The sequence below is a fragment of the Symphalangus syndactylus genome, chromosome 5 (assembly GCF_028878055.3).
Source record: "Symphalangus syndactylus isolate Jambi chromosome 5, NHGRI_mSymSyn1-v2.1_pri, whole genome shotgun sequence".
NCBI classification, from domain to species: domain Eukaryota; kingdom Metazoa; phylum Chordata; class Mammalia; order Primates; family Hylobatidae; genus Symphalangus; species Symphalangus syndactylus.
This window is the reverse complement of record NC_072427.2, coordinates 66,340,331-66,362,683: the sequence shown is the minus strand read 5'-3', so window position 1 is coordinate 66,362,683 and position 22,353 is coordinate 66,340,331. Positions and strand designations below refer to the sequence as shown.

The 22,353-nt window shown below is 47.5% G+C and overlaps 1 protein-coding gene across 5 annotated transcripts in view; it reads right to left on the bottom strand.

Annotated features, from left to right (window-relative positions):
• RTF1 (RTF1 homolog, Paf1/RNA polymerase II complex component) overlaps nucleotides 1–22,353 on the bottom strand; it is an 87,772-nt gene that overhangs the window by 62,710 nt on the left and 2,709 nt on the right. Inside the window, exon 1 of one of the 5 annotated variants that reach the window (XM_055278759.2) lies at nucleotides 8,603–8,826. The exons of 2 other annotated variants lie outside the window; for them this stretch is intronic. In XM_055278759.2, the coding sequence (XP_055134734.1) occupies nucleotides 8,603–8,800 (198 nt within the window). In that variant the 5' untranslated portion in view covers nucleotides 8,801–8,826. Of the gene's footprint in view, nucleotides 1–2,805; nucleotides 2,824–8,602; nucleotides 8,827–22,353 lie in introns of those variants that run through there. 2 more of the 5 variants (XM_063639103.1, XM_063639105.1) reach the window with 2 other exon arrangements.

Below are 22,353 nucleotides of genomic sequence, written 5' to 3'. Positions count from 1 at the left end.
GCTGGGCATGGTGGCGGATGCCTATAGTCCCAGCTACTCGGGAGGCTGAGGCAGGAGAATGGTGTGAACCTGGAAGGCAGAGCTTGCAGTGAGCCGAGATCACGCCACTGCACTCCAGCCTGGGCAACAAAGCGAGACTCCGTCTCAAAAAAAAAAAAAAATTAGCCGAGTGTGGTGGCACACACCTGTAGTCCCAGCCACTGGGGAGGCTGAGGCCCTCCAGTGGCTTTAAATTTTTTTCTTTTTTTCTTTTGTTGTTTTTAGACGGAGTCTCTCTCTGTCACCCAGGCTAGTACAGTGGTGACCTCAGCTCACTGCAACCTCCACCTCCCAGGTTCAAGGCATTCTCATGCCTCAGCCTCGCGAGTGGCTGGGACTACAGGTGTGTGCCATCACACCTGGCTAATTTTTGTATTTTTAGTAGAGATGGGGTTTCGCCATGTTGGCCCGCCTGGTCAAACTCCTGGCCTCATATGATCCGCCTGCCTCGGCCTCCCAAAGTGCTGGGATTACAGGTGTGAGCCACTGCACCTGGCCAAAAAACTTTTCTCTTTTTAATGCAGCCCACAGTAAGATAAATTATACCTCATAACCCAGTATACATGTATGTGTACATATGAGACACACAAATTTCATTACTTATATTTACCATGTATGACACACTTGATGTTTTCTTTCTTTTTTTTGAGACAGAGTCTAGCTCTGTCGCCCAGGCTGGAGTGCAGTGGCGCGATCTCAGATCACTGCAAGCTCCGCCTCCTGGGTTCACGCCATTCTCCTGCCTCAGCCTCCCAAGTACCTGGGACTACAGGCACCCGCCACACGCCCAGCTGATTTTTTTTTTTTTTGTATTTTTAGTAGAGACAGGGTTTCACTGTGTTAGCCAGGATGGTCTCGATCTCCTGACCTCGTGATCCGCCCGCCTCGGCCTCCCAAAGTGCTGGGATTACAGGCGTGAGCCACCGTGCCCAGCCGCACACTTGATGTTTTCTATCAATTCAATTTTATTTTTACTGCTGAGTGTAGTCCGTAAACTGACTTCTCCATCCTCAAAGGGTCAAAACAGAACCTACCTCTACAGTTTCATTTGTACTCTCTCTCCAGCTATGCAACTAGTTTATGTTACACTCACTCTGTGCTTCTTTCAGTTTCATAAGGGTTCTAGGTCCTTCCTGCCTCATTTCTTTTATATATGCTGGTGCCTCAACCGTGAACATTCAACACTCTTCCCTTTACTCTTCAGTCTTCTAATCTGCTTTTCCTTAACACATATTCCAGGTCTCAGTTTCAATGTCACTCTCATCAGGCTAGAATAGGGTCCCTGGTAATATTTCCACAGTATTCTTGTCCTTGCTTCATGGCCTGTAGTGCAATTGTAAGGAAATTACTCTCTCTGAGCAATCTCTCCACCTCATCTCTCTCTCATTCCACTTTACACTCCTTGAAGGTGGAAACTGCTTCCATTTTGTTCACCCAATAGCTCTAGTGTCTAACACTGTCTAATAACATCTGTTGAATGATGAACAATCAGGCTGGATGCGGTGGCTCAGGCCTGAAATCCCAGCACTCTTGGGAAGACAAGGCGGGCAGATCACTTGAGGTCAGGAGTTTGAGACCAGCCTGGCCAACATGGTGAAACCCCATCTCTACCAAAAATACAAAAATTAGTCAGGCATGGTGGTGCATGTCTGTAATCCCAGCTACTTGGGAAGCTGAGGCAGGAGAATCACTCGAACCCGGGAAGCAGAGGTGGCAGTGAGCTGAGATCGTCCCACTACACTCCAGCCTGGGCAACAGAGTGAGACTCCATCTCAAAAAATAAATAAATAAAAATAAATACACCAATATGACCTGTGTCTGAAGATCAGTTTTGTATTTTTCCTAAAAGCCTCACTGTTAAAGCTCCCAGGGCTGGGCGTGTTGGCTCACCCCTGTAATCCTAGCACTTTGGGAGGCTGAGGTGGGCGGATCACCTGAGGTCGGGAGTTTGAGACCAGACTGACCAACATGGAGAAACCCCATCTCTAATAAAAATGTAAAATTAGCCGGAAGTGGTGGCGCGTTGCATGCCTGTCATCCCAGCTACTCCGGAGGCTGAGGCAGGAGAATCACTTGAACCTAAAAGTGGAGGCTGCAGTGAGCTGATAGCGCGCCATTGTTCTCCAGCCCGGGTGACAGTGCAAGACTCCATCTTGGCCGGGCGCGGTGGCTCATGCTTGTAATCCCAGCACTTTGGGAGGCCGAGGCAGGCGGATCACGAGGTCAGGAGATCGAGACCACGGTGAAACCCCGTCTCTACTAAAAATGCAAAAAAAAAATTAGCTGGGCGTGGTGGCGGGCGCCTGTAGTCCCAGCTACTGGGAGAGGCTGAGGCAGGAGAATGGCGTGAACCCGGGAGGCGGAGCTTGCAGTGAGCCGAGATTGCGCCACTGCACTCCAGCCTGGGCGACAGAGCCAGACTCCGTCTCAAAAAAAAAAAAAGTCTCCATCTTGGGCAGGGGTTGGGTGGGGAGGGAGCTCCCATGGGACTCGCTCTTTGAAAAGAGTGAAATTAACAAGCGAATTACATCAAGCTAGATGCAACATGACACAAATTAAAGTTTTCACAAATTAACACTGACACTTCTCACAAACTCATTCTACACTTCAAAATTTGCCTCTGATTAATGTGGAAAACACTACATTAACAAGAAGCACAACTTTTAAATTTCTTAAGATTTATGGGGAAGGTTTATAGAAGTATACTTTATAATAATAATATTCTTTACATGTAGTATCTGAAAACAGCTCCTAGAAAATACTTACGGGGCTGGCCGGGCGCGATGGTTCACGCCTGTAATCCCAACACTTTGGGAGGCCGAGGAGGGTGGATCACGAGGTCATGAGTTCAAGACCAGCCTGGCCAAGATGGTGAAACCCCGTCTCTACTAAAAATACAAAAATTAGCTGGACGTGATGGCATGCACCTGTAATCCAAGCTACTCAGGAGGATGAGGCAGAGAATTGCTTGAACCTGGGAGGCAGAGGCTGCAGGAGCCAAGATTGCGCCACTGCACTCCAGCCTGGGTGACAGAGCGAGACTCCGTCTCAAAAAAAGGAAAAAAGAAAATACTTAGGGGGCCTATTCTCTCCAAAACAAATTTAATTATTGCTACTTCAAGTTAGATAAACAGAGAAAAACAGGACATAACAATATAATCTCCATTTTAAATAAGAAGCCTATAAAATAAAGCATCCCAGTGTGCACATAGCTCAATTTTTAGTTTTTTAGAAAAGCAGAGTAAAATTTTTATAAATACTGAGTTGTACTGATTTGAATTGAGAACTCTGGTTCTTTTATTATCTTGAATGCTTTTCATTTTATAGGACTTACTGCATAAATATTATTCCATAAAGAGAGATGACATAGAGCCCAGAGGTTTGCCTCAAATTATTATTTCCCAATAGGCACCAACAGCAAGTATCTTGAAATTTAAAAATGTTGAAGAAAGGGTGTGGTCAAAATATGGACAGAGTGACTATCAGGTCAAACGCTAAAAGAAAAGCTTTCAAACTCTCAAACTAGGTCTTAGTTTTAAAAACTTTCAAAGGTTAAAATAAGGCCAGGTGCTGGATCACCTGAGGCCAGGAATTAGAGACCAGTCTGGCCAACATGGTGAAACCCCGTCTCTACTGAAAATACAAAAAATTAGCCAGGTGTGGCGGCAGGCGCCTGTAATCTCAGCTACTCAGGAGGCTAAGGCAGGAGAATTGCTTGAACCCGGGAGGTGGAAGCTGCAGTGAGTTAAGATTGTGCTACTGCACTCCAGCCTGGGCGATAGAGTGAGACTCCATCTCAAAAATAAATAAACAAACAAACAAATAAATAAGGCCTGATGTGGCAGCTCACAGCTGTAATTCCAGCACTTTGGGAGGCTGAAGCTTGAGAATCACCTAAGCCCAGGAGTTCGAGACTAGCCTAGGCAATGTAGTGGGACCCCCATCTCTACAAATGGTTTTAAAAATTAGCTGGGTGCAGTGGTGCACACCTGTAGTCCCAGCCACTTGAGAGGCTGAGGTGGAAGGATGACTGAGCTAGGGAGGTCAACGCTACAGCAGTGAGCTGTAATTGTGCCACTGCACTCCAGCCTGCGCAACAGGAGTGAAACCCTGTCTAAAAAAAAAAAAAAAAAAAAAAAAAAAAAAGAACCAGTAGTTTTGCCATCTTAAAACCTCCCTGTCAAGTTCTTTTAGTTATACAAGTGCCTTTTTTTTTTTTTTTTTGAGACAGGGTCTCATTCTGTTACCTGGGCTAGAGAGAAATGGTGGGACCACAGGTAACTGCAACTTCAACCTCCCAGGCTCAAGCAATCCTCCCACCCCAGACTCCCAAGTAGCTGAGACTACAGGCATGCCACCATGCCCAGCTGATTTTTAATTTTTTTTTTTTTTGATACAGAGTTTCACTCTTGTTGCCCAGGCTGGAGTGCAATGGCACAATCTCGGCTCACCACAGCCTCCACCTCCTGGGTTCAAGTGATTCTCCTGCCTCAGCCTCCTGAGTAACTGGGATTACAGGCAAGCACCACCACGCCCAGCTAATTTTGTATTTTTAGTAGAGACGAGATTTATCCATGTTGGTCAGGCTGGTCTCAAACTCCCGACCTCAGGTGATCCGCCCGCCTCGGCCTTCCAAAGTGCTGGGATTACAGGCGTGAGCCAATGCACCTGGCCAATTTTTAAAGTCTTTGTACAGATGAGGTCTCACTTTGTTGCCTACGCTGATCTCAAACACCTGGGCTCAAGTGATCCTCCCACTTTGGCCTCCCAAAGTGCTGAGATTACAGGACATGAGCCACCATGCCCAGCCTATACATGTACTCTTAACTTGGAAGTACTATGGCAGAGACAGGAAGCTATTTCTCTTCTAAATACTTACAGTGTGTTACTAAAAAGATTAACTTGCATATAGGCAGTGATCTTAATCGCTAACATGAATCATAATTACTTGAGCTATACCTGTTACAAATGCAGAGTCCAGATCTCTATCCCGAGAGTCTGATTCAGTAGGTCTAGGATGGGAACTGCTGCACCCTCTAAGTCCCAACCTACATTTTAAATAAGCAACCCAGGTGGCTTCTGACACAGAGGTCTGCCCCTACCACCAGGAAAAACCAGCCTAGAAGGCCCATCTATCTCACCTTCAGTAAGGAATAAATTGGAGGTAAAATTTTTGACATAATGGCTCAGATTCCCGAAAAACCCAGGGACAAAAGGCCTCCTTACTAACTGCATTCCAATCCACACTAGATACTCGGTGATCTGTCATGGTTTGTTCCTTCCACAAGTACCATACACTAGACAGCAAGTCTAATGTTATACCCCCAGTGAAGACTCAGAACCAGATGGAGCAGCACAAGGTATTTGGGGCAGGAAAGATCCAGAATGCATTAGGATTCCTAAAGACCCCCAAGCAGGACTGACTGTGAACTTGTGCTAAAGGTCTTTCGTGAAAATGTCTAGAGGGCAGAGATCTTCCTCTTTGATTCTTCTGAGAGTCTGGCATAGTGCTGAACAGACAAACAGAAGGCATCAGTACCCCTGTTAGGATGTGCAGGGAAAGGGAATTTTGATCTAGTTCCCATCTGATAACAAGAATGCAAATGAGAAGCTGAAGCGGAGGAAGTTAAATTTGTTGTTAAAATGTATTAGGTATTACTTACACATTTTATGTTAATTTCCTTTTACAAATAGATATTTAGAATTGGATTTAAGGTTGCAATTCTGGCCAAGCACGGTGGCTCATGCCTGTAATCCCAGCACTTTGGGAGGCCGAGGTGGGCAGATCACTGGAGGTCAGAAGTTCGAGACCAGCCCGGCCAACATGGAGAAACCCTGTCTCCACTAAAAATACAAAAAAATTAGCCAGGAGTGGTGGCAGGCACCTGTAATCCCAGCTACATGGGAGACTGAAGCAGGAGAATCGCTTGAACCCAGGAGGCGGAGGTTGCAGTGAGTTGAGATTGTGCCACTGAACTCCAGCCCGGGCAATAGAACAAGATTCCGTCTCAAAAATAAGTAAGTAAATAAATAAATAAATAAAGTGGCAATTCTCTCCAGTTCCCACTTTGAAAAAGCTTTTTGTGGATCGGGTGAAATATCTGTACCACGAAAGGAAGCACTCAACTTATTTTATTCATCAGAATTCTGTGGGAAACTACTAAGGGCAATAATTTGCAGTTCAGTTCATTCATCATTTGAACAGATGTCTTGAGAGTGCTTTACCAAGAAATCCCCCCAAATAATCCTTTTAATGTATGTACCAATTTCCTCTAAACTATTCAGTGTACTTTATAAACACGAATTCTAGCACCATGAAAAATGACTGTGAAACATTATCATTTTGCAGTATGAAAAAAATTTAAAACTAACAGATTGAGGTGGTATGGTGGAAACAGTATAGGCTTTGTACTCATGCAGATTTGGGTTCAAATCCCAATGCTACCACTTACTAGTTGTGAATTATTTAACTTTTTCAACCTCCATTTTCTTTATGTGAAGTAGAGGAAAAATTCCAAATTTACCATAATGTGAAAACTTGACAATGTAAATAAAACAATTAAAGTGCCTACCCTAGGCACTATATAAACGGTAGCCAATGTTGTTATTATCTGAAACATTCACATTTGTAGATGAAAAGATAGAAAAAAATAGATTCTACTCCTTCTAATTGCCAGTCTAAAATTATCTACCAAACTTTTACAGTCAAAATTATACTTTTGATATTTTTGTAAACTTCACGAGCCTTTCAATGAGAACATTTTCAATTCCTACCCCAAAACAAAGTTTCTCTTCCTTAGATAGTCCTACACGGGCCCCATTACTTCTCCACCTCCCTACCACCATTTTCAAAGCAGTCTTCTTTCTACAGCACCTCCCCAGTCCTCTTCTTAAAAGTCCTCCCCTTGGCGGAGCTTGCAATGAAGCCGAGATCGCACCACTGAACTCCAGCCTGGGCGACAGTGCGAGACTCCGTCTCAAAAAAAAAAAAATAAATAAATAAATAAATAAATAGATAAAAAGTCCTCCCTTTTATGCCTTAACACTTTCTTTTTCTTTCTTTCTTTCTTTCTTTTTTTTGTTGCGATGGAGTTTCCCTCTTGTTGCCCAGGCTCACCGCAACCTCCGCCTCCCGGGTTCAAGACTTCTCCTGCCTCAGCCTCCCAAGTAGCTGGGATTACAGGCATGTGCCACCACGCCCCGCTAATTTTGTATTTTTAGTAGAGACGGGGTTTCTCCATGTTGGTCAGGCTGGTCTCGAACTCCCGACCTCAGATGATCCGCCCGCCTTGGCTTCCCAAAGTGCTGGGACTACAGGCGTGAGCCACCGCGCCCAGCCCCTAATACTTTCAAACTGAGACCTCTGGCTTCATATAAAAGACCCCCAAGAAGCCATTTATAGAAAAACTTTACAATTAGCAAACGCTTGCGCTGCCACCAATTTTTACAAACACTTGATCTTTACAATAAACCAATTTGATACACAAGGCTGATGTTACATCGTCATTTTACATTTAAGGCCAAAGATATATAGCTAGAAAATAGCATAAGCCCAGCCCAGAATTCAAATTTTCAGACTCCAAGTTCAGTACTCTTTCTACTTAAAAGCTACTATCTCTTGCAAATTCTTTCTTTACATCGTTTGCTCATTAAACATAAGGGAGACCATCTTTGTATCTCCTGGTATCACTAGAGCACTGCTACAAAGAGCAGATTCCTCCCTACAATGTTTTCTACAGTATATCAACAATTCAACCCCAAGACACTGAGGCCAAAAGTTACTTTCAGTGCTTCCTGCAGTCTTCAAGTAAGAAAGAATTCTGGGATGCTGCATGAAAGGGCCAAGAGGAGGCCTGGGCTGTGCACAGTCCCTCCATGTCGCCCTACATAGTTCACTATTACTTCCAGTATCTGCCCTCTTTCCTCCACCCAAGAGTGTTTTTTTGGGTCTGACACCCCAACAGGGGCCCTTCTCAAACACAAACGACCCTAGTCGCCAAATAAACTTGTGCCCACAGCTAAGTCATCCTTGGCAAGCATGGCAGAGGCTCCTAGGAACATTTACGAGTGTCCTTCCACTCTGTCCACACCCCTTGTCCGAAAAACTTCCATCTTCCAGAGTCCGGATCTTCTTAGCCTTCGCCCCCGACTGCCCGACGCGCACCGTTGCACCTCCTCCAAAACCTCCCAGCCTCCCAGGTTGGCGGGCGATACTTCCTATCTCTCCCAGCCCGGATCTCCTGGACTACAGCCCGCCGCCCCGATCTGGCCCCGGAAGATCGCGGCCCCTTTCGCTACCCCCGAGCCCGAGGCCCATCAGCCCGGTACCTGCCCCGCCTCCCCGCCCAAGGCGCCAAGTCCTCGGGGCTCCGTCTCCAGGCCCGGGCCGGTCTCCAAGGCCCCGCACACTCCGGGAAGACGGGAAAGGGGCTGTAGTGGTGCCCAGGACACGGGGCGAGCTGGGCGCTCTGGTAGGAAGGCTCCAGGCCCGGCCGGCTCCGGCTCCCGCGGCCCCGACAGCCCTCTGGCTCCGCCGGCCCGCGCCTCCGCGGCCTGCCCTCACCTGATCCAGGTTCTCGTCGCTGCCGCTGTCCTCTGTGTCCGAGTCGATCACGACGCGGCCTTTCCGCTTCTTTACCATGGTGGTCCCGCGGCTCCCACGCCGGCCGCCGCCCGGACTCCCCTCTTGCCCGCCTGCCAGTGGGACCGCCACTGCCGCCGCCGCCGCCGCTGCTCGACCCACACAAAGGCGACCGCGCATGCGCGCTCCGCTCCGCCCCTGGCCCCGCCCCCTGCTCGCCACACGCCGTTCGCAGGGCGCCGGGTGCCCCGCCCTGCCCCACCCCCGACGCAGCGTGAGAGGCGGGGCTTTCCCCCCTCGCTGGTTCCCGGCGGAGAATGGTGGTAGCTTTCCCCGCGACTGCCCTGAAGTCCTTGGCTATGTCTCTGCTACGGAGCCGAAGTTTGGTGGGCTCTCTACCTATCGGGGGCTGGAGCCGCAAGGATCCAGGTTCTCTCTGAGAGGGCTCACGTGTCTACCTATTTTCAGCTGTCCAACACTGATGGCGTGTACTTAAGGGGCCGACGGCCTGGAAGACGTAAGTCGCCTGGACCACGCGATGGACACCGGTTGGGGGCTGGAGCCTGCCGACCGGGGCTGTGCGAGTGACAGCTGAGCTGGGACCTGGAGAATGCATCTGAATTACCCAAAAGGAGAGTAGAGTGTTGCACGCAGAGAACAGCGTAGGCAAAATGGCCCGGCGATAATAAAGTTAGGTTCGGAGAACTGAAGTTAGTTACGGCCAGAGCAGGGATTGTGGGTGGGGATAGGCGAGAGACGAGGTTGGAGGAGGACACGGCGACTGCATCACTCAGAGCCTAATAAGTAAGCTGAGTTAGGGAGTTTGAACTTGAGTATTGAAAGATTTTAAACTGAAGAGCCACATGATTTGATTTGTGTGTGGTTTTGTGTTTTAGTAGAGACGGGGCCTCCCTATATTGCCCAGGCTGGTCTCGAACTCCTGGGCCCAAGGGATCCTCCTGCCTTGGCCTCCCAAAGTGCTGGGATTACAGGCGTGAGCTACGGTGCCTAGCCTGTTTTGTGGTGGTGTTTTTTTGTTTGTTTGTTTGTTTTGGAGACGGAGTAGCTCTTGTTGCCCAGCCTGGAGTGCAACGTCTTAGTATCGGCTCACTGCAACTCCGCCTCCCAGGTTCAAGCGATTCTCCTGCCTCAGCCTCCTGAGTAGCTGGGATTACAGGCTCCTGTCACCACGCCCGGCTAATTTTTTTTTTTTTTTTTTGAGACGGAGTTTCGTTCTTGTCGCCCAGGCTGGAGTGCAATGGCGCGATCTTGGCTCACTGCAACCTCTGCCGCCCGGGTTCAAGCGATTCTCCAGCCTCAGCCTCCGGAATAGATGAGATTACAGACGCCCTTCACCACGCCCGGCTAATTTTTGTATTTTGAGTAGAGACGGGGTTTCACCATGTTGGCCAGGCTGGTCTCAAACTCCTGACCTCCGATGATCCGCCCGCCTTGGCCTCCCAAAGTGCAGGGATTATAGGCATGAGCCACTGCGCCCAGCCTGATTTGTGTTTTTCAAAGATTACTCTGACCGCAGTATGGCGAATGGACTAAGGGCAGGGAGATCGCTTGGATTGTTGTTGTCTTCTTGGCAAGAGATGATGGTGTGTCCTGAACTAAGGACGAAGCTGTGGGAATGGAAAGAAGTGGATGGACTCTGGATAATTTGGAAGGTAGAATCCCCAGGATTTGGGATAGGGGTAAGGGAAGGAGTGCTCCCAGATACCTATTGATGTTCAGATTCTAGCTTAGGAAGCTAGTGGCAGGTGAGCCCTTCATCAAAAAAATGAAATACAAGAGGAGAGAAGAAGGTTTTGGGCAACTGGTGTATATAGGAAATAAGTTCACTTTTATACTTAAGTTTGAGGTCAGCTGATAAAAAGGTCAGCTCCAGAAGTTATTTCCTTTAGTGATTAGGAATATAAGGTAGGGGCCGGGCGTGGTGGCTCACACATGTAATCCCAGCACTTTGGGAAGCGGAAGAGGGCGGATCACCTGAGGGCAGGAGTTCAAGACCAGCCTGGCCAACGTGGCGAAACCCCATCTATACTAAAAATACAAAAATTAGGCCGGGCACAGTGGCTCACACCTGTAATCCCAGCACTTTGGGAGGCCGAGGCAGGCGGATCACAAGGTCAGGAGATCGAGACCAGCCTGACCAACGTGGTAAAACCCTGTCTCTACTAAAAATGCAAAAATTAGCCAAGCATAGTGGCGCGTTCCTGTAATCCCAGCTACTTGGGACGCTGAGGCAGGAGAATCACTTGAACCCTAAGGCGGAGGCTGCAGTGAGACGAAGTCGTACCACTGCACTGCAGCCTGGCAACAGACGTGACTCTTTCTCAAAAATAATAATAATAATAATCTGGACCGGGTGCAGTGGCTCTTTCCTGTAACCCCAGCACTTTGGGAGGCCGAGGCAGGTGGATCACGAGGTCAGGAGTTCAAAACCAACTTGGCCAAGACGGTGAAACCCCGTTTCTATTAAAAATACAAAAATTAGTCAGACGTGGTGGCAGGCGCATGTATTCCCAGCTACTCGGGAGGCTGAGGCAGAGAAGTGCGTGAACCTGGGAGGTGGAGGTTGCAGTGAGCCGAGATCGCGCCACTACACTCCAGCCTGGGCAACGATAGCGAGCCTGTTCTCAAAAAAAAGGAAAAAAGAAAATAATCGTACCACTGCACTTCAGCCTGGGTGACAGAGTGAGACCCTGTCTCAAATAAATAAATAAATAAATAAAATAACCTAAATAAAGTCCAACTACCTCTTTACCCTAGAAGAGTTTTCCTAAGATACAGCTCATAGACTTTTCTCCCCCGACATATCCTTGGAACCCAGCCCATGGCCAAGGAGACCCCGAATCACCAGCCCAGCTTCCCTATGTCTAGCCACCCTGAAGCCTGTGGTGCCCTTCTGAAGGACCCTCTTTAAATGTGTTAATACACAGTATTGCTAAAAAGCCATAACATGGTCAGTGGCCCTTGACTGGAATTAATAAAAGTATGTTCTTTGAGTGAAATCTGTAGATTTTGATCTTTCTGCAAGGGGTCTTCTAATGATTCACGTACTGAAGTTAGTCCATATTGAGTCTAATCAACGTCTAAATTTAGTGAATAAACGTTGCTTTAAACTCCCTCTTGAGTCAGCTTCCCAGAGAACCCAACCAGTCAAAGTTTCCAATTAGTAAAATGAGGATAATGATGGTGTCTGTCTCTTTGGGTTCTTATAAGGTGTAAGCTTACAAAGCAGGTGTGGAGGCACAGGTCTATGGTCCCAGTTACTTAGGAGGCTAAGGTAGGAGGATCGGTTCAGCCCAGGAGGTTGAATCCATCCTTGGCAACATAGAGAAACCACGTCTCAAAAAAAATAGTAAGTTAGGCCAAGCTGAGTGTGGTGGCTCACGCCTATAATCCCAGCACTTTGGGAGGCTGAGGCGGGTGGATTACCTGAGGTCAGAAGTTCAAGACCAGCCTGGCCGACATGGTGAAATCCCGTCTCTACTAAAAATACAAAAAAAAAAAAAAAAATTAGCTGTGCATTGTGGCAGGCTCATGTAATTCCAGCTACTTGGGAGGCTGAGGCAGGAGAATCACTTGAACCCAGGAGACAGAGTTGCAGTGAGCTGAGATCACGCGATTGCACTCCAGCCTGGGCAACAAGAGTGAGATTCCATCTCAAAATTTAAAAAAATAATGATAATAATAAGTTAGGCAAGGCGTGGTGGCTCATGCCTATAATCCTAGCACTTTGGGAGACCAAGGAGGGTGGATCATTTGAGGTCAGGAGTTCGAGACCAGCCTGGCTGACATGGTGAAACCCTGTCTCTACTAAAAATACAAAAATTAGCTGGGCGTGGTGGCATGCACCTGTAGTCCCAGCTACTCAGGAGGCTGAGGCAGGAGAATCGCTTGCACCCGGAAGGCGGAGGTTGCAGTGAGCTAAGGTCACATCACTGCACTCCAGCCTGGGCAACAGAGTGAGACCTCATCTCAAAAAAAAAAAAAAAAAAAAAAATTCAATACTCTCCCTTATCTAATCTTGGAATTTTTTTTTTTTTTTTTTTTTTTTTTTTTGAAACAGGGTCTTGCACTGTCACCCAGGCTGGAGTGCAGTGGTATGATCATGGCTCACGGCAGCCTTAGACTTCTGGGCTCAAGCAATCCTCCCACCTCAGCCTACCAAGTAGCTGGGACTACAGGCATGTGCCAACACACCCTGCTAATTTTTTTATTTTTATTTTTTGTAGAGACAGGATCTCACTATGTTGACCAAGCTGGTCTCCATTTCCTATCCTCAAGTGATCCTCCTGCCTCAGTCTCTTAAAAGTGTTGAGATTATTGCATGAGCCACCATATCTGGCCCAATCTTACAACTTGGTCCTCTTGATTAGGCACCCTCAGAATCCAGTTGTTTGCTACTCTCCCAGCTCCTGCCACCACCTGCTTGGCTAGTTCTTGCAGCTTTTTTGGTGTATAGTCCTTTTCCTCCTTTATTAGGCCCAATATGTCCCCCACTGGGTTATGTGGTGAGTTAACCCTATATAAGTCTAGTGGCCAGGAGAGGGGTAAGAGCAGATTCTGAGGGGAAGGAGAAATCCTGCAGTCCTGCCAGGGACAAGCCTCTGCAGTGTCTAAAAGGAGGAGAGGAGTGCTGGATGGAAGATCATTTCTGCAGGTTCAGAGGGTTCAGCAGTACCTGGGATTTCAGATTCTTTAAGGGCATTAACCAGATATCCCCTCCCATTTGTCATGGTCCCATTATTTCTCAACAAGGGCCTGGCCTTTGGCTTAGGCACACTGCCTTGCTTGAGAGTTTAACCTTATTGGAGCTCCGGCTACTCTGATGATTATCCTCAGGCTCAGCTTTCCTTGACCTTTTACTGTAGGTATTGAAAATCTCTTTATTTATTGTATTTATTTTTATTTTTATTTATTTACTTCTTTCTTTCTTTATTTTTTATTTTTTGAGGCAGGGTTTTGCTCTCATTGCCCAGGCTGGAGTGCAATGGCACGATCTCAGCTCACTGCAACCTCTGCCTCCCAGGTTCAAGAAATTCTCCTGCCTCAGCCTCCTGAGTAGCTGGGATGACAGGCATGTGCCACTACACCCGGCTAATTTTGTATTTTTTTTTTTTTTTTTTGAGACAGAGTCTTGCTGTCACCCAGGCTGGAGTGCAGTGGCGCGATCTCGGCTCACTGCAAGCTCCGCCTCCCGGGTTCATGCCATTCTCCTGCCTCAGCCTCTCCCAGTAGCTGGGACTACAGGCGCCCGCCACCACGCCCGGCTAATTTTTTTTTTTGTATTTTTAGTAGAGACGGGGTTTCACCGTGGTCTCGATCTCCTGACCTCGTGATCCGCCCGCCTCGGCCTCCCAAAGTGCTGGGATTACAAGCGTGAGCCACCGCGCCCGGCCTGATTTTGTATTTTTAGTAGAGATGGGATTTCTCCATGTTGGTCAGGCTGGTCTTAAACTCCTGATCTCAGGTGAACCACCCGCCTCAGCCTCCCAAAGTGCTGGGATTACAGGCGTGAGCCACCACGCCCGGCCAATTGTATTTATTTTTATTTTTTAAAGACAGGGTCTTGCTCTGTCCCCCAGACTGAAGTAAAATGGCACCGTCATGGCTCACTGCAGCCTCAACCTCCTAGGCTCAAGCAGTCCTCCCACCTCAGCCTCCCAAGTAGCTGAGACTACAGCGCACCACCACACTCAGCTAATTTTTGTATTTTTTTTGCAGAGACAGGGTCTCCCTATGTTGCCCAGGCTGGTCTCAAACTCATGGGCTCAAGCAGTCCTTCCACCTCAGCATCCCAAAGTGTTTGGATTACAGACGTGAACCCCTGTGCCTGGATTTAAATAATGTATTTAAAAAAATGTACTATTATGATTTTTGTTTTGTTTTGTTTTGTTTTTTGAAACAGAGTCTTGTTCCATTGCCTGGGCTGGAATACAGTGACAGGATCATGGCTCACAGAGTAGCTAGGACAACAGGCACTCCACCATGCCCGGCTAATTTTTAAATATTTCTGTACAGACAAGGTCTCACCATGGTGCCTACATTGGTCTTGAGCTCCTGGGCTTAAGTGATCCCCTTGCCTTGGACTTCCAAAGTGCTGGGTTTAAAGACATGAGCCAACATGCCCAGCCAAATTTATTTTTTAGAGTACAAAATTAATATATGTCCACTATAAATAAGAAATCCAAATCCAGAAGTATATAAAGTAAAAAGGAGGTCCTCACCCTCATCCCTCTTCTCTCCCAATCTCATTCTCCAGGAAAAACTCCTATGACTAGTTTAGTGTGTATTGTTCCAGACCTCTTAGGGAATACATGTAAACACACCCCAAAACAGGATCATGCAACATGTGTTATCCTATAATGTGGTTTCTCCCTGCAGCGTTAGACTGGTTTGAGTGCCATGCCAAGGTGGCACCAGGGAGTGTCAGAAAATGCTTTGTATATCCATGAGGTAATGTCTACTACCAGAGGGCTGAGTTCCATGACTAAAATACACATGGTGAGTATATATTAAATGAGAATCCTTGGCTTCTTTGTATTTAATTGTTTCCTCCTGGTAAGTAAGAACTAATTTTTTTTTCCTATGCAAGTGTCCATCATCTCAAAGTTTTGTTTTGTTTTGAGACTGAGTCTCACTCTGTCACTCAGGCTGCAATGCAGTGGCACAATCACAGCTCACTGCAGACTCAACCTCCCAGGCCCCAGCGATCTCCCAACTCAGCCTCCCAAGTAGCCAGGACCAGAGAAATGCACCACCACACCTGGCTAATTTTTCTTTATTTTTGTAGAGATGCGGTCTCCATATGTTGCCCAGGCTGATCCCAAACTCCTGAGCTTAAGTGATCCTCCCACCTTGGCCTCCCAAAGTGTTGGGCAGGCATGAACCACTGTGCTGAGCTGGGAACTAATTTTAAGATGCTTTACTCTGGCCTCTCTCAGGATAGCTCTGTAGTTCATAACCTTTTGTTCCTACCTCAGCACATGTAACAGAGGCTGTCTTTCATTGGATATACACATATCCTGAAGTGTCCACTGTACTCAAAAACAGCTTTCAGAAAAGCATATCACAATGCCAAGGAATGAAAGGGATGTTACCATAGGGACAATCTTATATCTTTAAAGTTATTTGTATTTTTGTGTTAGTTAATTTGTATTATTATTATATTTTTAGAAACGGGGTTCTGCTTTGTCACCCAGGCTAGATTTGAACTCCTGGACTCAAGCTATCCTCCTACCTCAGCTAAAATTATTATTATTATTTATTTATTTTTTTATTTTTGAGAAGGAGTCTCGCTCTGTCGCCCAGGCTGGAGTGCAGTGGCGCAATCTCCGCTCACTGCAAGCTCCACCCCCCGGGGCCATTCTCCTGCCTCAGCCTCCCGAGTAGCTGGGACTACAGGCACCTGCCACCATGCCTGGCTAATTTTTTTGTATTTTTAATGGAGACAGGGTTTCACCGTGTTAGCCAGGATGGTCTCAATCTCCTGACCTCGTGATCCACCTGCCTCGGCCTCCCAAAGTAAAATTATTTTTATAAGTTAGTTATTTGCCCGGCCGGGCGCGGTGGCTCAAGCCTGTAATCCCAGCACTTTGGGAGGCCGAGGCGGGCGGATCACGAGGTCAGGAGATCGAGACCATCCTGGCTAACACAGTGAAACCCCATCTCTACTAAAAATACAAAAAATTAGCCGGACGTGTTGGCAGGCGCCTGTAGTCCCAGCTACTCGGGAGGCTGAGGCAGGAGAATGGCATGAACCCGGGAGGCGGAGCTTGCAGTGAGCCGAGATCGCGCCATTGCACTCCCGCCTGGGAGACAGAGCAAGACTCCGTCTCAAAAAAAAAAAAAAAAGTTAGTTATTTGCCAACTTTGATTCTTGAGTATGATTAATTACTCATTACCTGAGATGTATATCACAGCTAACTGTAACACGCTTGGAACCATGAGTACAAGTGAACCCTGCAATTTAAATTCTTGCTTTATCAAAGCCAAACTTGCAAGCTTATCAACACAGGATTCCCTGGTTTACACTTTTTTTTTTTTTTAAGACGGAGTCTCGCTCTGTCGCCCAGGCTGGAGTGCAGTGGCACAATCTCGGCTCACTGCAACTTCTGCCTCCCGGGTTCAAGCGATTCTCTTGCCTCAGCCTCCCGAGTAGCTTGGGACTACAGGCGCCCACCACCATGCCTGGCTAATTTTTGTATTTTTAGTAGAGACGGGGTTTCACCATGTTAGCCAGGATGGTCTCAATCTCTTGACCTCATGAACCACCTGCCTCAGTCTCCCAAAGTGCTGGGATTACAGGGGTGAGCCACCGCGCTCGGCCAGAATCTGCATTTTTAACAGATGCCTAGAGTGATTTCCTTGTAAGTTATGAGAGGGACTCATTTTGAAAAACACTGGACACAGAGAGAGAAGCCTAAAAATCATGTAAAAGAGTTCAGGATCAGAGATTCTTTTCTGTCTCTACATTTCCTGAAAAAGTCTGCATGCACGTGATAACAAGGTATTTCAAAAGCCTAAGCTAGAGTGACCTCAGAACGACTTGGCAAGATGCAAAATGCAGAAGAATGTAGCCTTCTATAAATCAGTTATAAATTCCTCTATCAATACAGAGGAGTTTTCAGAAGGTCCCAAATCATTGATCTACTCAATTTACAAATATTTATTAAGTGCCTACTTTGTCACAGGCATGGATAAGCATTCCCTTCTGTCTAAAGCTCCTCCTGTGTCCTATGTTTTGTTACTTCTGTTTCTCAGAAGCATCACTCTATTGATTATTGCTCTTATTTTCTATGCCTTCAGTCTCTCTCAGCTGGCTCCTTTTATTTTATTTTTTTATTTTTATTTTATTTTTTTGAGACAGTGTTACTCTTTTTTTTTTTTTTTTTTTTTGAGACGGAGTCTGGGTCTGGCTCTGTCCCCCAGGCTGGAGTGCAGTGGCGCAATCTGGGCTCACTGCAAGCTCCGCCTCCCGGGTTCACGCCATTCTCCTGCCTCAGCCTCTCCCAGTAGCTGGGACTACAGGCATCCGCCACCACGCCTGGCTAATTTTCTGTATTTTTAGTAGAGACGGGGTTTCACCATGGTCTCGATCTCCTGACCTCGTGATCCGCCCGCCTCGGCCTCCCAAAGTGCTGGGATTACAAGCGTGAGCCACCGCGCCCGGCCTGAGTCTTACTCTTTTGCCCAGGCTGGAGTGCAGTGGCAGGATCCCAGCTCACTGCAACCCTCGCCTCCCAGGTTCAAGCGATTCTTCTGCCTCAGCCTCCTGAGTAGCTGGGATTACAGGTGCCCTGGCTCCTTTTTAACATATCGCTTTCATATAAAAAGTAAAAACGTGGGCTGGGCAAGGTGGCTTACGCCTGTAATCCCAGCACTTTGGGAGGCCGAGGCAGGCGGATCACCTGAGGTCGGGAGTTTGAGACCAGCCTGACCAACATGGAGAAACCCCGTCTCTACTAAAAATACAAAATTAGCCGGGCGTGGTGGCACATGCCTGTAATCCCAGCTACTCAGAGGCTGAGGCAGGAGAATCATTTGAGCCCGGGAGGCAGAGATTTTGCAGTGAGCTGAGATTGTGCCATTGCACTCCAGCCTGGGCGACAAAAGCGAAAACTCCATCTCAAAAAAATAAAATAAAAATTAAAAAAAGTAAAAATGTCAGTCGGGCGCGGTGGCTCACGCCTGTAATCCCAGCACTTTGGGAGGCCGAGGCTGGTGGATCATAAGGTCAAGAGATCGAGACCATCCTGACCAACATGGTGAAACCCCGTCTCTACTAAAACTACAAAAATTAGCCAGGCGTGGTGGCATGTGCCTGTAATCCCAGCTGCTCAAGAGGCTGAGGCAGGAGAATTGATTGAACCTGCGAGGCGGAGGTTGCGGTGAGCGGAGATCACACCACTGCACTCCAGCCTGGGTGACAGCAAGACTCCGTCTCAAGAAAAATAAAATATATATTAAAAAAAAAAGCCTCTTGCATGCTGACTTCATGTTCTGTTTTCTTCCTCCACAGCTGTATCAGTTAGGATGCTTTTGGCTACAAGTAACAGAAAACTCAACACAAGGTAGTTTAAACAACATAATCTTGGCTCATGTAACTGAAAAATCCAGAAGCAGGTCTGGCCTCAGGGAATGCCTGATTCAGCAGCACAGATAGTGTCAGAAATCTGGCTTCTTTCTGTTCTTGGCTCTGCCTTAATCCTTGGTGTCCCAACTCACCCACAGGCAGGCAGCTCTAGGTTCTGTCCACATGGTTACAAAATAGCTCTCACTACATTACCCAGAGGAAGACAGAGGGTCTTTTCCAGTAGCCTCCAAGGAAGAAGGAAGAAGCTGCTTGTTCCCAGAGGTCACTGGCCCTCCCTGGCACTACCTGAGTTACTTGTCAACTTCTGAGCCAATCCCTGGGGCCGGAGAGGTGAGAATATGCTGATTGGATAAAACCAGTTAGCACAACCTTTGAGGATGGACTTAGAGTCAATCCCACCCAAATCAAGCAATTCTCCTGCCTCAGCCTCCCAAGTAGCTGGGATTACAGGCATGCACCCCCATGCCTGGCTAATTTTTGTATTAGTAGACATGGGGTTTCTCCATGTTGTCAGGCTGGTGTCGGACTCCCGACCTCCGGTGATTCATCTGCCTTGGCCTCCCAAAGTACTGGGATTACAGGCGTGAGCCACTGTGTCAGGCCCATGGTAAGTCTTAAGAGACATGGTATGGTAAGTGCATGGCCCTGGGCTTGACTCTGTGTTGCTTTTAGACAGTAGAAATTGGGCTGGGTGCAGTGGCTCATGCCTGTAATCCCAGCATTTTGGGAGGCCGAGGTGGGCAGATCATGAGGTCAAGAGATGGAGACTATCCTGGCCAATATGGTGAAACCCCATCTCTACTAAAAATACAAAAATCAGCTGGGTGTGGTGGCACACCCCTGTACTCCCAGTTACTCGGGAGGCAGGAGAATCACTTGAACCCGGGAGGCAGAGGTTGCAGTGAGCTGAGATTGGGCCACTGCACTCCAGCCTGGGAACAGAGTGAGACTGCGTCTGGAAAAAAAAAGAGACAGTAGAAATCATCACTATTCTGACAAGTGGAAGTCTTCCATTTCTGTGGGCACGTCGTCTGTTTCATACTCCCTGCCTTTGCATATACATGTTCCCTCAACTGGAGTCCCCTTCTCCCTCTCATCTGTCTGTTAAATGCTTTATCCTTCAATGCTCAGTTCATGTTCTTCCTCTAGGAACTACTCCCTAACTCAGATGAGCAGGCATGATACAATGTAGTGAATAATGAGCATGTATCCTGGATTTAGCAGACAGACATGGTTTGAATCCCAGCTCTGCCACTTCAACGGCTGTGACAAGCATGTGACTAGCATGTTACTTAACATCTGTTTTCTTACCTGGGAAATAGGTGTAATATGAGTACCTACTTCACAGAATTGTTCTGACAATGAAAAGAGAAACTGCCTGAGAAGTGTTAAACTCAATGTCTAGCCCATAAGTATTCATTACGCCCTTCTTTGGGCCAGTCTTGTACCTAATACCGCCCTCTACTATAGTTTCTAACTGTGCTGCAGTTATTTGTTTGATGACATGCCCTCTATTGGACTGTGTACTTGTTGAACACCGTCCTATAGTTCAGCAATAATAGCTAGCTTTTTTGCACATTTACCAAATAATTCCAATAATTATGCAAACATTTTATATATATATTATTTCATTTAATATTGATTGGAAATGACATTAGGATCCTGCTTAACACAAATTCAGCAGCTTAAAAAAATAAAATAAAACCCCTCCTGGCCAGGTGCGGTGGCTCACGCCTGTAATCCCAGCACTTTGGGAGGCTGGGGCAGGTGGATCACGAGGTCAGGAGATCGAGACCATCCTGGCTAACATGGTGAAACCCTGTCTCTATTAAAAAAAAAAAATCGGCCGGGCGCGGTGGCTCACGCTTGTAATCCCAGCACTTTGGGAGGCCGAGGCGGGCGGATCACGAGGTCAGGAGATCGAGACCACAGTGAAACCCCGTCTCTACTAAAAATACAAAAAATTAGCTGGGCGTGGTGGCGGGCGCCTATAGTTCCAGCTACTCGGAGAGGCTGAGGCAGGAGAATGGCGTGAACCCGGGAGGCGGAGCTTGCAGTGAGCCGAGATTGCGCCACTGCACTCCAGCCTGGGTGAGAGCGCGAGACTCCGTCTCAAAAAAAAAAAAAAAAAAAAAAAATCAGTCGGGTGTGGTGGCATGCACCTGTAGTCTCAGCTACTCGGGAGGGCAGGACAGGAGAATTGCTTGAACCCGGGAAGTAGAGGTTGCAGTGAGCCGAGATCGCGCCACTGCACTCCAGCTTGGGCGACAGAGTGAGATTCGGTCTCAAAAAAAAAAAAAAAAGAGAAAAACCCTCCTGGCCGGGCGCAGTGACTCATGCCTGTAATACCAGCACTTTGGGAGGCCGAGATGGGTGGATCACCTGAAGTCAGGTGTTGGAGACCAGCCTGGCCAACATGGCGAAACCCTGTCTCCCCTAAAACAACAAAACTTAGCTGGGTGTGGTGGTGTACCCCTGTAGTCCCAGCTACTCAGGAGGATGAGGCAGAAGAATCGCTTGAACCTGGGAGGCAGAGGTTGCAGTGAGCCAAGATCAGGCCACTGCACCTTGGCCTGGGCGACAGAGCAAGACTTCGGCTCAAAACAACAAAAACAGGCTGGGCGCTGTGGCTCATGCTTGTGATCCCAGCAATTTGGGAGGCTGAGGCGGGTGGATCACCTGAGGTCAGGAGTTGAAGACTAGCCTGACCAATATGATGAAACCTCGTCTCTACTAAAAATACAAAAATTAGCCAGGCATGGTGGCATGCATCTGTAATCCCAGCTACTTGGGAGGCTGAGACGGGAGATTCGCTTGAACCCGAGAGGTGGAGGTTGCAGTGAACTGAGATTGCGCCATTGCACTCCAGCCTAGACAACACGAGCAAACAAGCAAACACACAAACAAAAAATGATCCTGCTACCTTCTAAGGTTGGCCAGGGCTGAACAACACCTCTGCCTCTTTTGTCACTGCTTGCAATATAGGGGACTACAGGGCTTCACCCATTCATATTTGGATTCAAAACAGGTTCAATGTCCTCTGGTCTCAGGCTTCTGAATGATGCTCTTACTGTTCATTTCCTTTTAGGCAGGGGCTTCTCTTTGTAGTTGCCTGCTCTTAGTTTGCCTCACTTTGTTCCCTTTGTCATATTATAATTTATGGTATTTGTCAGCCCTATGTCCACAAATAGATAGATGGTCCCCTGTTGTCTCCATGTCTAATTTGGATGGGTTTCAGTTGTTGTTGTTGTTGTTTTCTTTTTTGAGGCAGAGTTTCACTCTTGTTGCCCAGGCTGGAGTGCAATGGCAAGATCACAGCTCACTGCAACCTCTGCCTCCCAGGTTCAAGCCATTCTCCTGCCTCAGCCTCCAGAGTAGCTGGGATTACGGGTGCTTGCCACCACCTCTGGCTAATTTTGTAGTAGAGACGGGGTTTTACCATGTTGGTCAGGCTGGTCTCGAACTCCTGACCTCAGGTGATTCACCCGACTAGGCCTCTCAAAGTGCTGCCATTACAGGTGTGAGCCACCCTGCCTGGCCAGGTTTCAGTTTTGTTGTGAACAAAGATATAGTTAAGATTTGGTGGAGCCCACTACCACTGTCTGGGAGGCCAAGGAAGAAG